The sequence below is a fragment of the Cervus elaphus genome, chromosome 5 (assembly GCF_910594005.1).
Source record: "Cervus elaphus chromosome 5, mCerEla1.1, whole genome shotgun sequence".
Taxonomy (NCBI): Eukaryota; Metazoa; Chordata; class Mammalia; order Artiodactyla; family Cervidae; genus Cervus; species Cervus elaphus.
The window spans coordinates 7,415,113-7,430,156 of NC_057819.1; the positions used below are offsets into that span (position 1 = coordinate 7,415,113).

At 45.3% G+C, this 15,044-nt stretch overlaps 1 protein-coding gene across 2 annotated transcripts in view; it reads right to left on the minus strand.

Moving 5' to 3' along the window:
- The window catches only part of GRK3 (G protein-coupled receptor kinase 3), a 114,601-nt gene that overhangs the window by 16,039 nt on the left and 83,518 nt on the right, over positions 1–15,044 (minus strand). For both annotated transcript variants that reach the window (XM_043901507.1, XM_043901508.1), the window contains 6 exons: positions 13,503–13,597; positions 8,486–8,593; positions 2,226–2,292; positions 1,684–1,784; positions 935–1,001; positions 96–191 (listed from right to left, as the gene is read on the minus strand). In XM_043901507.1, the coding sequence (XP_043757442.1) occupies positions 96–191; positions 935–1,001; positions 1,684–1,784; positions 2,226–2,292; positions 8,486–8,593; positions 13,503–13,597 (534 nt within the window). The remainder of the gene's footprint in view (positions 1–95; positions 192–934; positions 1,002–1,683; positions 1,785–2,225; positions 2,293–8,485; positions 8,594–13,502; positions 13,598–15,044) is intronic.

Sequence of the window (15,044 nt, forward strand, 5' to 3'; positions counted from 1 at the left end):
AAACAGGCCAGTACTAAGACAGTTATGAAGTCTGATTTCCAAAAGAAAGAAAGAAAAAAAAATCCCCCTCCTAAAATCTAGCCTCATAAGTGTACCTTGATGCCTTTGGTATCCTCTTCATCAAATGAGCCAATGTCAAAGGCGTCGGCTGCATTGACTTCCCCTCGGGGAGGGATCAAGGGTGGAGGGTACTGGAAGAGCGGGAGAAGAAGGGTTCGGTTACCAGGGGACTGCGCCATAGGCCCAGCCCGCTATCCTATAAAGAGTTTGCTGTGAAAGACATCAAGGTGCCAGAGTCTGTGTAGCACTCATTCAAGCTCACACAATCACAGTACAAGGTTCACAATGGCCCCCAAAGGAGATGCACCCTCCACGATCCAGTTGCTAGAGGCTGAACGCCTGCAACAGGGCAGGAGGGGTGTCCCACACCCGCAAACGCCCTGAGGCTGATGCTGGCCAAACCAGAGCCTGGACTCTAGGTCTAAACAGGCAGGACTAGTAGAGCATCAGTCCTCAAGTGAGTCTGTACACAGACGAGTCCAAAGCAGATCATCAACGATGAGAAAAAGAAAAACAACAACTTTAATTTGGGGTGTTTTCCTATATCAGAGAGAACATTAAAAAATATCTTACAATAAGCCAAGGAGCTCATGCTGCTACCCAATCATGCTAATTCTTAAATTATGTGGGGCTGGGCTTGAAAGTATGTGTATGACGTATCCTGCATATTTTTTACATGTAAACAAAGAGGAAGAAGTGGTCCCAAAGAGAATGAGCTAGGAGACAGTGCTTGGATAGAAGAGCAAGAAGCTGGGCTGTGGATGGGAGAGCTGGGGGCGAACTTGGGACAGAGCCAGGATGCAGAGATGCAGACAAAGATGCAGCTGGAGAGAGTGTCGGGGCTGGTACCGGAGCGGGGTCCCAGCAGGAGTACCTTCTGCAGGTAGACATGCTGCCAGTCGATGCCTCTGAAGAAGTCATGCGTTTTTAGCTCCTGTGCGCTGCGGGAGAGACAGAATCACAGCAGCAGTAAGTATGCATTCGGAAAACTAAGAAATGGTTCACAAGCGTCATCTCCTGTTAAGGACACACAGCAACAACTATTTTCAGTTCTTCAAGACAGCAGGTAAAATATGCTTCTTTCCAACCACCCAGGAAACACTGTGATGTTTAGCAATGCTTCACGCTGAGCTTAGGAATATGATCCCATATAATCAGTTACAGGGGATGCTTACCTCAGCCTAAGATGACCTAGGGTTTTTGCGGACTATCTCTGTGTCTGCAATCGTGAGAACAAATTTAACTAGGAATTGAGTTAGAGCGATCTACATATTAAAGAGATTTACAGCAAAGGTCTACAAGTCCTGATAGATCAGGTAACAGAGATACAAAGCAACAAGTACTAATTTCGAAGCAAACTACACATCTAACAGAATGGTGCATGCTAAACCCCTTCATAAACTGAAGAAAACAGTTTTTCCCAAAGAGCACTGCTGCTTAAGCTCAGTTCACTTGGAACAGAAGGAGTTGCAGACTCTAAGGAACACATACCCGTCAAGACACACAGCTCCTACGTGATCCTCCCCTACCCACCCTGAACTGAAATGGCAGATTCTTGATACATTGAAAGGAACTGAACTGCCTTCTGGGGGGAGATGCTGAAACGCAGAAACTTCGGCCTACCCGCCTCCGTGGCAGCCAAGGCGCTTACTGACATCTCGCTGAAGCAGGCCTTCCAGAAGGGACTTGAGCTCCGGGGAGAAGACATCTGGAAGTTCCACGTTCTGGGGGTGGGAGGAGGGGAACACGACTTCAAAAACGCATCTGTAGAAACACTGCCCTCACCCTCAACCAGATTTAAAGGCCATTTCTTCCATAAGGATAGTGTTAAAGCAAACTGCAGATACATCACAAGTTAACATTGACTCTATAAAGAAATGCAAGGCGGTTACTCATCACTTTCAGAGTCAATCGACAGGCTGGAGCCAGAAGAATTGGGTTTCCTCCCTCTTTTGCGTCCCAGTCATTTTGCCTTTTTTTTTTTTCTTTAGTTTTGGTCTTGATTTTTCTGTATCTTTCTCTTACTGTCTGTTAGCAAATCTTGTTATCTGCCTTGGCATCTATTTCCATTATTTTAAGAAAGCATATTTTTTTTTTACACTAGTTGTAATGGAATGAGATAGGAAAATTATAATGAGAATAAAAACGGATTTTGACTTTCTTACCATGGTGAGAGTCATTCGGTCTATCTCATGCTTATCTTTGGTTTTATGTTGTCTGAAAGGGCTGTGACTGTAGAAACAAAGAAAATTCTATTACTAGATGGTTTTGGGTAACAGCAAATACCGTTGACTAATATGACAAACTATTATGTTCTGTCACTGCTCATTCAAAACTGCAGGAATACAAAAGCCATAAACATAGACCATTTCTAGAGGAAACCTGATGATCAGGTTGACAATCAGACATATCAGGTCCTGAACAAGCAAAGCTGATGTTTACTTGAACTCTTGATACTCATGTCAGTGAAGTCATGCTACCAGAATAAACTTTAGCAAATATATTCCAAATGACAATTTAAAATATCACTTGGAAAAAAAATCAGCCAACAGGTTTTTATGAAAATGATAGTCATACACATGACATCTGTCACATTAGTATTTGAGATAATAGTAACGTTCACACAGTTTTTTTAGAAAAAATGGATAAGTCCCTCAAAGAATGCAAAGAACTGCAGTTGAACTAAAACACATGAACACACTCCCCCGCCCCAGAAGGCAGCAATTTTAAGAAATACATTCCTTTGGTGATAAGAGATACAAACCAACCCTGTGCTCCCAGACCCTCCAGGGTCTGAGAACTGCTCACTCATGTTCTATCTAACTTACAAATGACTCCAGATCTAAGAGTCAGAGACGCTGGGCTCACGCTGTGACTAGGCTACTGGCCGTGAGTCATTCATGGAAACCTCGTCTCAGTCCCTTCACCTCTGCATGCCATAGTACCACAAACATCACCGAAACGGTGAAAGGAACGACTGAAATGATGCATGTGCCAACAGCTGAGACCATGGGAGGATACGGTGGGTAACTGACAGACATATGAGACAAATGAATCTAACTTAACAAAATAAATGTCTCTTTGTAAAGATATTATTCTTACTCTTGATTATGTTTTTAAAATGCTGAAGCTAATCTTACATATCTCACACATGACTCTAAAATACGACACAAATGCACTTATCTACGAAACAGAAACAGGCTCACAGACCTAGGGAACAGACTGGTGGCTGCCAAGGTGGAGGGGGGCTGAGGTGAGGGATGGATTGGGAGGTTGGCATTACAGCTGTCAACTATTATATACAGAACGGACAAATGACAAGGTCCTACTGTACAGCACAGGGAGCTATGATCAATATCCCATGATAAACCATAATGGAAAAGAACAGAAAAAATTACACAAATACATGCATAACTGAATCACTCAGCTGTACAGCAGAAACCAGCACACTATAAATCAACTGTGCTTCAATAAAATATTTTTTAAAATAAAGATGCTCCTAGCATTAAAAGAGACTAGTAAACATGCAAACTAGAAAACCCTGGCCTTATTTACTTACTTGAAAATTAAAGAAGAAACATACATGATAGGATTTTCTGGTAGTAAAGACATGTCTGTAAAATGACCAATCCTACAGATTTATTTGGGCCTTCCCTGGAGGCTCAGACAGTAAAGAATCTGCCTGCAATGCAGAAGACCTTGGTTCTATCCCTGGGTGGGGAAGATCTCCTGAAGAAGAGAATGGCAGCATTCTTGCCTGGAGAATTCCATGGACAGAGGAGTCTGCTGGGCTACAGTCCACAGGGTTGTGAAGAATCAGATACACCTGGGCAACTAACACTTTGACTTTTCACTTTCATAGGTTTATTGATAAGGCATATAAAACATAAGTTGAGGCAAGATATTACACAAAATAGTTCTATAAAACAGAGTAGGATGTTGAATCTATAACTCAATGTGATTTAGGAAAAAAAACTAATTAAAACTGCACCCACCCTTGCAATCAACTTACTGCTACTGAATTAGGTAAACTATGCACTGTACCATCTCTTGAAGAGATGGTTCCACTTCAGAGTATTTATTATTTAAATATTTCAATTTTCACTTTGCACGAGAGGGGGCACTCTAATGCTTATTTTCTTTCTTATGCAATGAAAAACACATTAATTTCCATCTCTTGAAAGCCTTAATTTGGAAAAAAAAAATCTAAATAAGGTGAATCAGTACCAAGCAAACATACACTAATCTTTCAAACAGATTTTGACTGGAAATATTCTTTGCACCCTAAATGTTTCCAAGGGGAAAAAAATGTAAAATTACTGCAATTAAAAAGCAAATGGGATAGAATAACAAATAATAATGTTATTTATGAGACATTATAATTTTTCAAAACTTGACTTGCATCACTTTCTGTTTCAGATTTATTTTTGTCAGTACTGGGTCTCTGTTGCTGGGTGGACTTTCTCCATTTGTGACGAGTGGGGGCCGCTCTCTAATTGCGGTGCGTGGGCTTCTCGTTGCAGTGGCTTCTCTAGGCCACTCTAGGTGCATAGGCTTAGTTACCCTGCTGCATGTGGGATCTTAGTTCCCTGACCAGGGATTGAACGTGTGTCCCCTGCAGGCAAATTCTTAACCCCTGGACCATCAGCTAAGCCCCGGCTTGTATCACTCCTGTATGCAAAACACGGAGATATGAACATGTTCACGGCTCAGGAGAAAAGGAGCACAGACTTCTCAGTGCTTACTAAGGCCTCGGTCCGTCTGCGCGAGACACTGCTGCCACTCCCCAGGGGAGTTCCTTCACATGTAAAAGAGGGTGTGGGAAGGTCTCCTCTGTTTCGGCAAATCCTCCTGCTCTGGCTCCTGTGTGAAAAGCCAGGGGACCCCCTCCTGCTCTCGACCCTTGTGTGATGCCGGAAGCAGAGGGCTGTGCCCCACACTTGCAGAGAAGGACGGCTGTGTTCTGACAGGGATGCTCTGTGCTAAATTTAAAAACTCTTTCATGAGACCCGAGGGAGGGCTTTGCGAGGGGACTGGAGTTAAAGTTAGTGGTGCCAAAAACATTCCCAGCACATGCGCATGGTCGCTACAAACCCTGTTTGATAAATATAGCTCTCTGTGCCTGACTCAATAAGAGACGATCGGAAATGCTTGTCGGCTCTCGGGCTCTGGGGTGTCGTGTGGAGAGGGTTTGGTCTTTCAAGTCCTGATGCGCATCTGTTTCCAATGGTTCTTGATTATTCTTTGTGAACAAAACCCAAGATTCCATTTCTATTTTGGAAAATGTTAAAGAAAATCTCCGATAGTAATGATCTCCATTCTGAGGGAGGCACGTGGGGCCCGCAGATCCTGTGTGATCACAGCTGCTCCCGGACGCAGCCGCTTTAAATAGGAGATGGTAACAGGTCTGTCAACAGCTTTCGACACCAGCCAAGCCCTCATGCAACATTTGGGCTGTGTCGAAGGACATTGTGGAAATAGGATTTGCATGTGCAGTGGTCAGATGTGGCTTTGGAATTACAGAGAGTGTGAGAGCTGAGAATTTCACCCAGATGAGTAGGGAAATTGTTCAAGACATGACAAATGATGGGCAAACATACAGAGACACACACAAATGACACATCACATTCACAGTGACACCGGAGCTCAGAAACAATGCGTTTATAAACACAAGTGATTAAAAAGTCTTACATCAAAAATTAATTTTAGAATACCAAAAAGACGGCATGCAACATCAAATGTGAGTTTTGAACCTAAGCCAACAGCTGCCAAAATATTTATAAACATTCCTTTTTTCCCGAGAGGAGCAAACTCAGTAACCTCAGACAGAGCTCCGCTCTCCCCAGACCACCCCCTGGGCTCTCCCCTCGTGTCTGACCATCAGTGGGGACAAGTTTAAGATCAAGGCTATGGTCACACCAATTGTTTCTCTTAACAGATATCTGAACTCTAGCTTGAGGGTCATGACCACAATTCCGCATAATTGCAACATCTTTGTACACAGATGCTCTCCCATATCTGACAGTCAGCTGAAGTGGAAGCAGTGACCCCACCCAACACATGGTCCAGGGACGCAAACACACTCTCCTGTCTTGTCAGCATCCTCACATCCAGGTTCCTGTCTCTTGTGCCCTGCGGAATCCTTCGAGGGTGTCACGACAGAACGAGAAGTGCAGAGAAATGTTTCAGCCAAGGTGATGGGGCACACTGGTCAGTGTGGGAAGTATCTGATCACAGAAAACAGAAGCGAAAAGACCCTTGGTGACCCCTGGTCACCATCACTGCACAGACACGGGAAGGATGGGAAGAGATTGGTCTACAGTGGAGTTCCTCCTCCTCGGATGGGTGACCCTTTGTGCGGGCAGTGGGGGCGTCCTCTGCAGCACCCCTGGCCTCGACCTGCCAGATACCAGAAGGAGCCCCTCCCCTAGTTGGCACCACTAAAAAGTCCCCAAGCATTGCCAGGAGCTCCTGGGGTTGAGTATAAGCTCTGGGGAGGGTTTGGCATGGAGTCTGTTTTATTCCATGAGGACTAACGCTGCTGGAGCTTACAGTGTGGCTGCCGGAAGCACTGTGCCTAGCTCTCTGAACCTGTCCATGTGAGACACCATTTCTAGCCGCCAACATTCTCATCTCTTGTTATCCATCCATCCCATCCCCACGACCATCCTCTGGATGTCTTCCTGTCAGCCTAGACTCCCTTCCACAGGGGTCACATCAACCGCAATGCTTTAACCAAGCCTGATCAAGGACGTCACAGAGGAAGTAGCACCTTCCAACTCAGTCCTGCAGACTTGAACCGTGACCAAGGAGGACGGAATTCACTTTTGCAGCCACAAATACACTGTTGGCATAGAGTTAACAACTGGACCCATCCTTGGATCTTATAAAAACAGGAATACATGCCAGACTATCCCTAGTCTATACGTGTGGACATTATTATAGACAGAATAACAAAATTAGACAGAAATCAATAAACAAAGCACTAAACCAAGCCTCTGCCATATTTCACAACCGACTTTCATAACTTGAGTTCATACACAACAGTTTTGCTGTTGTGCAGTTTTTTTAAATTGTCTCATGACTCTGTAACTGTGGCTTCTGACCTCTGACTGCTCCCCCCACAACCAGAGGAGACCCGAGTGAAGACAGCGTGTTTGGATGCACTCACCATGCACGCAGGGACCCCTGCCACACAGGGACCCCCGCCAGCCAGGGAAACATCCTGCGTGGAAAGTAGTTTTCTCTGGTCTGCTTTGCAGAAACTCTCTAATTAGGTCAGCTAGTCTGATTACATGAATTAAGGCCCTCCAGGCTCCACAAACACAATAATTCAATTAAGGACCAACAGGACCTGAGTCTCTGAGCAGTAATACAATTTCAGTTCCCAAGTGAGGCGGTGAGCAATGAACAACTAGATTATCTGAGTCCTGGGGAAGCAGCCAGGGTGCCTGGAACCTAGTTTGGGGGGAAGACAGGGAATCCAGCCTCTTTCCAGATTGTGTTAAACAACATCTTATGGAAAAACATGAACAAACTTTTTGGCCAACCCAATATAAGAAGAACATGCTGTGATACTCAGTAAGGCTTTCCGGGAAAAACGTGGCAAGTTAAGCAAACTACCAGGCCTGTGTGTTCATAGAGGAAATGTAACAGGGAGAATCCTGACCAGGAAGTTTTAATATAAACTGCTTTTTTGTGGTACCTCTATGAATGCAGAATAATCAAAAACACATCTTATACACTTATGCTCTCTATTAAAATTGACTCAAGACTCTTTAAAACTAATGGAATGTTAACATAATTTGTAAATGTTCAATGTGAGAACACATCTCAAGAGCACTTTCATTCCATCCTCTTTCCACTGTACTTCATCATCTCCAGCAGTTTACATCAAAGGGACAAGTATAACACAAGTGAAGGGCACAGAATTGCACAATTTTATCTTTATGTTTTTAAAAACTGCAGATTTCAGCATGTTCACAAACAAATGCACACTTTTAACACAGGTTCACTTTGAGTCTTCACCCTCTTGTGTAAGAAATGCTTTAAGCTCACAAAACAATCATGAGTAATTCATTTCTAGGGAAAAGAAACTCTCCTACCCTCTTCAATTATCTATATTTAAAAATAGCACTCACTCCCCAAATAAGGCTTAACAATGGAAATAGTCCAACACAGTCTTATTTTACGTCTAAACGTGTTGGAATTCCTTCCTGGAGTGGGACAAAAATACCCAAAGCTTACGGGAAGGAAACTCATTTTTACGGGCAAAAAAAGCTGTGAGCATTGCCTGGGTCACTGTGTGGCTTAAAGATCACTACGTGATCTATACAGATACTGGCGTCTGATAACACGTAAATATTTCTTATCCTGATCCAAGGGCACACCATGGTTATGGGCTGAAGGGACACATGTCACTCACCCTCTCAGAAGTTTGAAAAGCATACATCCCAGGGAGAACCAGTCGGCACTGCTGTCGTAGGCGGTCCCCTTCTGCAGCACTTCAGGTGCCATGTACCCATGGGTGCCACTGGGGAGAAGAAAGGGCACGTGTGGTTACCAGCGTGTTCCCGCTGACAAACTATTCCCAGCTCGTCCAGAGGTCAGGGCGCCATTCATCAAACAGCAGCAGGATAAACAAGGGGGAGGGGACACCGGTGCTTCCATCAAATATGGTTTGGCAAACACCCAATGGGAAAATGATATTTCCTTCGTTAAAATAGGAATGAATATTAATAAATTATCATATGAGATAAACGTGAGCCATGTGCATGCTCTGGGCACGCTCCACGGTCTGGGAAGGTGAGATCTGAATCTTGTGAGCCTTCCCCACTACAGCGAGGGGCAGCCAAGGGTCTCCTGCCCGCAGGAGAGCTTTTGTGTGGAGACGTGTGGGGCTGGGGAGGTGGTGATGAACAGGTGACCACACTGCAGTGTTCTGGACCTGGAAGTGATGGGGACAGGTTAGTGCCTGTCCCCATTTGTGAGGATAGGTGACCATACTGCAACACTCTGGACCTGGAAGCGATGGGGACAGGTTAGTGCCCGTCCCCATCTATGAGGGCAGGTGACCACACCACACACTCTCGACCTGGAAGTGATGGGATCAGGCACTCCTGTGAGGGGCCACCCCCCGTGCTGAGGACTGGGGTTTGCACAGGCGTCCATGGTGGCCCTCACCCCTCCACAGTCACGGTGGTCCCCAAGTGGTGGCAGGGAAGCCGACAGGTATGGAGACAGAGAAATCCCAGGTCTGAAGAGCTGCCAACAGGTCAAAGGACCCAGCTCAGCAAATGTGCAGATGGCTTACAGGAAGCTGAGGAAAATCACCTTGGAGGACAACCGTTTACACATAATATGTTCTATCTGAGAATCAAAATCCTCTCCCGTCCTACAATGTGAGCACACACCATTCCAAGAGTGAGAGAAGGCTTGTGGGAAACTTTCAGAGGTGTGGGCACAAAAGGGTCCCCCAAAAGCCGTTATCTGCACCTGTATTCCCATCTTTCATCAATTTTCTTCACTGACAGAATGGGTGTTGAGGTGACACCTTCACCCCGCAGAACACATGTGGGATGGGCTCAGGGCAGCGCTGGCACTTGAAAAGAACCCCTTGCGTTCTTATAAGCATTTATAGCTTGCTTGTGCTCAGTATTGGTGAGAATCTGCTCAGAAGAGTAACCCGGGAGGTCAACACTGGGACTGTGTCCTCTCAGCCTCAGAGTTCCATCTTGAAAGACTTTTCCAAACAGTGGAAATGAGTACCAGTCCATCCGTCGGAAAAGCTCCACCCCCTGCAATCCAAAGTCTGCCAGTGTGAGGTCAGCAAGCCACGCTGTGAGGACGTCAGAGATTTCCCTAAGGAGCATCCAAGCCATTTTCTGGGAAAGCTTAATTTCAGTGCGGCCAGGAAAACCTTGGTGGCTTTATAACCTGCGAATCTCGGGATCAAAACCCAGTCCTGGGATGGGAAGACCTTGACAAGGAGATATACACAGGGTTGAGGCATATCATGCCTCTGGGCGGACACCACCAAAGCAGAGCTCCGGGCCACCTGCCACGTGGATTTCAGCCTCTGCCACTCGGCAGCACCCAAGGCTGCCTGCGCTTCCCACTGCTGGTCTGTGTTGTTCACACTGAAAGAACGCCCGAGCATTTGAAGGCATGGTGACTAGAGACCGAGCCTTGCATTCCTGAAGAACATCAGCTGGGGCTCAGCGAGTCACTGACAATCTGCTTGACTCCACGAAGTTTTCCTGTGTCGTCTGGTGGCTGCTCCACGGGTCACTTTTAGTTTTTGAGAATCCAATTCCATCATTTAAAGGACGGAGTCGGGGTTAAGATGGGGAACTGACCATGACGCTGCTCTGCCAGCATCACATGGAGTCCTGGGATCACACCTACCACTTTGAAAAGACCCGAGAAGCCCAGTCGAGGGTGAGAGTCTGGCCACAAGCCTTCAATCTAGTATCAGGTCCATCCTCAAAGACTCGGGGAGTTCAAACGAGTGTAGGGAGCTCAAGCCTTAGAGCCGGACAGAACTGGATTTTAATTCAAGCCCCAACATCTTCCAGGCCTGTGACTTTGTTCAAGTTCCTTAGTTTCTTAGAACTTCAGATTCCACCCCATAAAAAGGCGATGATTATATCCATGCCCTATGCAGGCTTCTAAAGAGCCTCCTGATGGAAGTCTTGAAAGAGGAGAGTGAAAAAGTTGGCTTAAAACTCAACACTCAAAAAACAAAGATCATAGCATCTGGTCCCATCACTTTATGGCAAATAGATGGGGAAACAATGGAAATAGTGACAGACTTTATTTTCTTAGGCTCCAAAATCACTGCAGATGGTGACTGCAGCCACAAAATTAAAAGACACTTGCTCCTTGGAAGAAAAGCTATGACAAACCTAGACAGCATATAGAAAGCAGAGACGTGACTTTGCCGACAAAGAACCGTATAGTCAAAGCTATGGTTTTTTCAATAGTCATGTATGTATGTGAGAGCTGGACCACAAAGAAAGCTGAGCACTGAAGAATTGATGCTTTTGAACTGTGGTTTTGGAGAAGATTCTTGAGAGTCCCTTGGACTGCAAGGAGATCCAACCAGTCCATCCTAAAGGAAATCAGTCCTGGGTGTTCACTGGAAGGACTGATGCTCAAGCTAAGGCTCCAATACTTTGGCCACCTGATGTGAAGAGCTGACTCATTTGAAAAGACCCTGATGGTGGGAACGACTGATGGCAGGAGGAGAAGGGGACGGCAGAGGATGAGATGGTTGGATGGCATCACTGACTTGACGGACATGAGTTTGAGCAAGCTCTGGGAGTTGGTGATGGACAGGGAAGCCTGGTGTGCTGCAGTCCACGGGGTTGCTGAGTCGGACATAACTGAGCGACTGAACGAAATGGAACTGAATGAAGATACTAATAACAACATATTCAGGCCGCCAGCCACGTGTTCCTGGGACAGCCAACGTTCCACTCACAGCATGAATGCTGTCCCCACACCGGTCACTTCCTGGACAGTCCCCCCGGCTGCTGTTCTGGGAGGTCAGGGAGCCTGTCGGCCTCAACCCTGCGGCACCACCAGCGCGCGGCACACGGCCAGCGTCAGCCAGACCCTTTACTACATGACGGAGGTGGCTGCACCTCACAACGGTCACGTGCAGTGAGTGGCACTGTGACGGCCTCTCTGCAGAAGAGAGAAATGAGGCTGGTGCCGCGTGGAAGGATTCAAGCCCACATCTGTCTCGAAAGCCTCTGTTCTCCGCCTCCTCCACCTAAAAACAGACTTCTTCATTGAGAGTTTATCCTTTTTGAGTAGCGACCTCACTATCATCATTTAAACATACTTCTTCATTGAGCGCTTATCCTTTTTAAGTAGCGACCTCACTATCGTCATTTAAACATTCAAGCTTTCCGACAGGGTTGGAAGGTTGAACCCTTTATGGATGCGGTTCAGATAACGGACAACACACCACCTTTCAGAGCTGGCGTGTGAATTACAGTAACACGTGAGCGAGGCCCTATAACGGAATGAGCAACCCTGCTTCTGAAAGTTAATTCCTTTGAGAGATTAACTCTTATGAGCTCTTCGGTTCATATTCAGTTGTGACTATCCTAAATTGAAGAAATTAGCATATCAAATAGCTGTGGCATTAAAAATTCAAATGACTCTCTTTAAAATGTCTGATGAACTCCCTGGGAGAGGCTGATACATCCAGCCCCAGGTTCTGGCCTCATAACTGTCAAGTGCTGGCAAAATGCTAAGGCTTTTGTCACCCTGCCCCACATTCTGCAGGAAGGGAGACATCTTTACGGAGCCGGCACTAATTGCCGTTAATATCTGGTCACAGCCTTAAATGGCAATTCTGATTTAATGCAGCCCCTCGTAAAGCAGTTTTAGAACCATTTTACTTCTAGTCTCACAAAAAGAAAAAAAAAGGATTTATAGTTTATTTTCTGCATGGATGCATGAAACAAGACCCCTGGGAGTTACTTCAAGACCATTCAACACAGCGATGACGCACAATAAGATGGAATGTTAAGACATTCACTGCTAAGACTGATACACTGAAGAAGAAAATAATCAAGGGAATTTTTTCCACAAACTGCACACCTGTCCATACTTTCTACACAGATAACTGACATCAAAGAAATAGGAATGAAAACCAGTACATATTCTGTCCTGCCTCTGTTGAGCCCTGGGGCAGCCACTTCACGCCTGCTGTCACTGCAACGATCTCAGGTTCAGGCAAGTCCTTGGGACAGTGTCAGCACATGTGGAGATGGCAGGGCCATCACTAGAAGCAGTTCAGGGTCCACCGAGGTGGGGGTAGGGATGGCCAAGGGCACGGGCTGCCGGCAGCTTCCTCTGCATGTAGGACTGATGTAATATTGAAATCTAACAACAGGATCTGCATTAAAAGTTTGAACTGCAAGTAGATGATTCTTTTAATTAAAAAAAAAAATCCTCATTTCTTTTTAGGAAAAAAAAAAAGGAAATGTTTTGAAAAAGAAGGAGAGAGTGGATGGAGAGAGAAGCTCGACCTCTGGGCCTTCCCTGGAAAGTTCTATGTAATTGCCTGTGCCCCTTCTTTGGCACATAAGCTGTTGGGGTCTACTGCAACTGCTGCTCTGTAGATGAAGACAGTGAGGGTCACAGAGCCAGTGCGGACTCGGCTCTGCTACGAAGGCCCCTCCTTCCCTCAGCCTCCCTGCCCCCAGGCAGCTAACACTGTGGGTCCCCTGCATGCCCCCAAAATGGTGAAAGCAATCACGCCACCCCACTTCTTTCCTCTCCCTCTGACCCAGCATCATCACATGTTGGAAACTACTGCTGACAAGAGAAAACTGGGAGAACAAACGACCATGTTGGGGTCTGAGTGAAAAAGTGAGTCGAACTAGGAAACGATAGTGAACAGAGTCAATGTGACTACTCACACACTCGCGTGTGGCTTCTTTTTGGAAAAATCACAGGCAAGACCGAGGTCTGATATCCTCACGTGTCCGTGCTCATCCAGGAGGATATTGGCGGGCTAAAATGAAAGAGAAGGTGATTTCTGAGAGTCCCCAAGGTGTCCCGAGGCTTGGAGAACTTCCAAAATCACAGGCACTTGCTATCATTATTTTTATCACTGTTCATTTGTACACATGAATTCTAGTATTAATTACATCATCACCTCCAAGTGGGGCATGAGACCAGCAATGCTACCTTTCATGTTATCAGTAACTTTAGCAGGAGAGTGGCACTGAAGGATGGAGAAGACGGAACATAGGGCAGGTAACACAGGGGGTTCCCACCACAGCTCATCACTGTGCAAGTACTTCCTTTCCACAGCAAGAGCTGCGATCCCGCCAGAATGGGGTGTCTCTCCACAAAGGCAGTGAGTCCACGGGCTCCTCAGCTTCTGTGAACCACCAGGATTTTGAACCATGGAACACAGCACAGAAAGGAATCTTGTAACAATGTACAAGTGATGACCTAGGAAATCAAAATCTTCCACGGTGCCACACTAATCCTGATAAACGTCATTTTGGTTTATTAGGAGAGAATCTATGGAGGGCCTTACCAAATGACCAGATATGATTTTGACCACAACTCTGATGAAATGTATCCATTAAGATTAGATTTAGTCTGCGTCATCATGGAAAACAAGACTCCCCTCCCTAATATACATTGAATTACAGTCATCTTGGTATTTTTCTGCTGGAGATCAACTATTGTTTTGCTCGAAATAAAAATAATGGCATGCCATTATAAAACTGAAGCATGAATAATCATGAGTGACTAGAATTAAGTTTGAATAGAAATTAGATAACACCACTGCCTACTAAATAGTTTAGAAAACAGAAATACCACATCAAGATGATTTGAGACCGGTTATAGATTTAAATTAAAATGTATTACAATGGCACTTCATAGGCTTTCAGCATGTATTTTATTCTTCTGCAAAATTCACCATGAGGAAATAAAATGTCCAGGGTCTAATTATTTCTAATTTGATGAAAATACATTTTTTTCTCTTCTTTATGCTCCTATGAAGGCTACGGGAGTAATTCTTTAGCTTTGCAGGAGGCTTTAAAAGTTACAGTGTACTTTGTGGAAAAAAAATAATATGCTCAACTGTGAAATACACCATTTTGGATTCTTAGGAGGTAACCTTTTTTAGAAGCCAATCAAAACACATGAGCTCCTTAGAGAAGGGGGCATTATCGGTACACTTGATCTGGTTAACTTGAGTTCAGTTTAACAGGGAATCGGAGAGAGGAGGCAAACAGGCTTCTCTGCAGGTTTCTCATCCTCTGGAAGCTGCCATGCCCATCACATTTCTTCTCACCATTATTTACACCTTTATGTGCCTGCATGATCATCTCTATAATTTGTCAAGGTCCCTTTCATCTGCTCCCCCACCTTCACGCTGCTGGCTACGTGAATATCACCTCAGAAGTGCCAAGCAAACCACCACCTTTCTTTCTCATGCA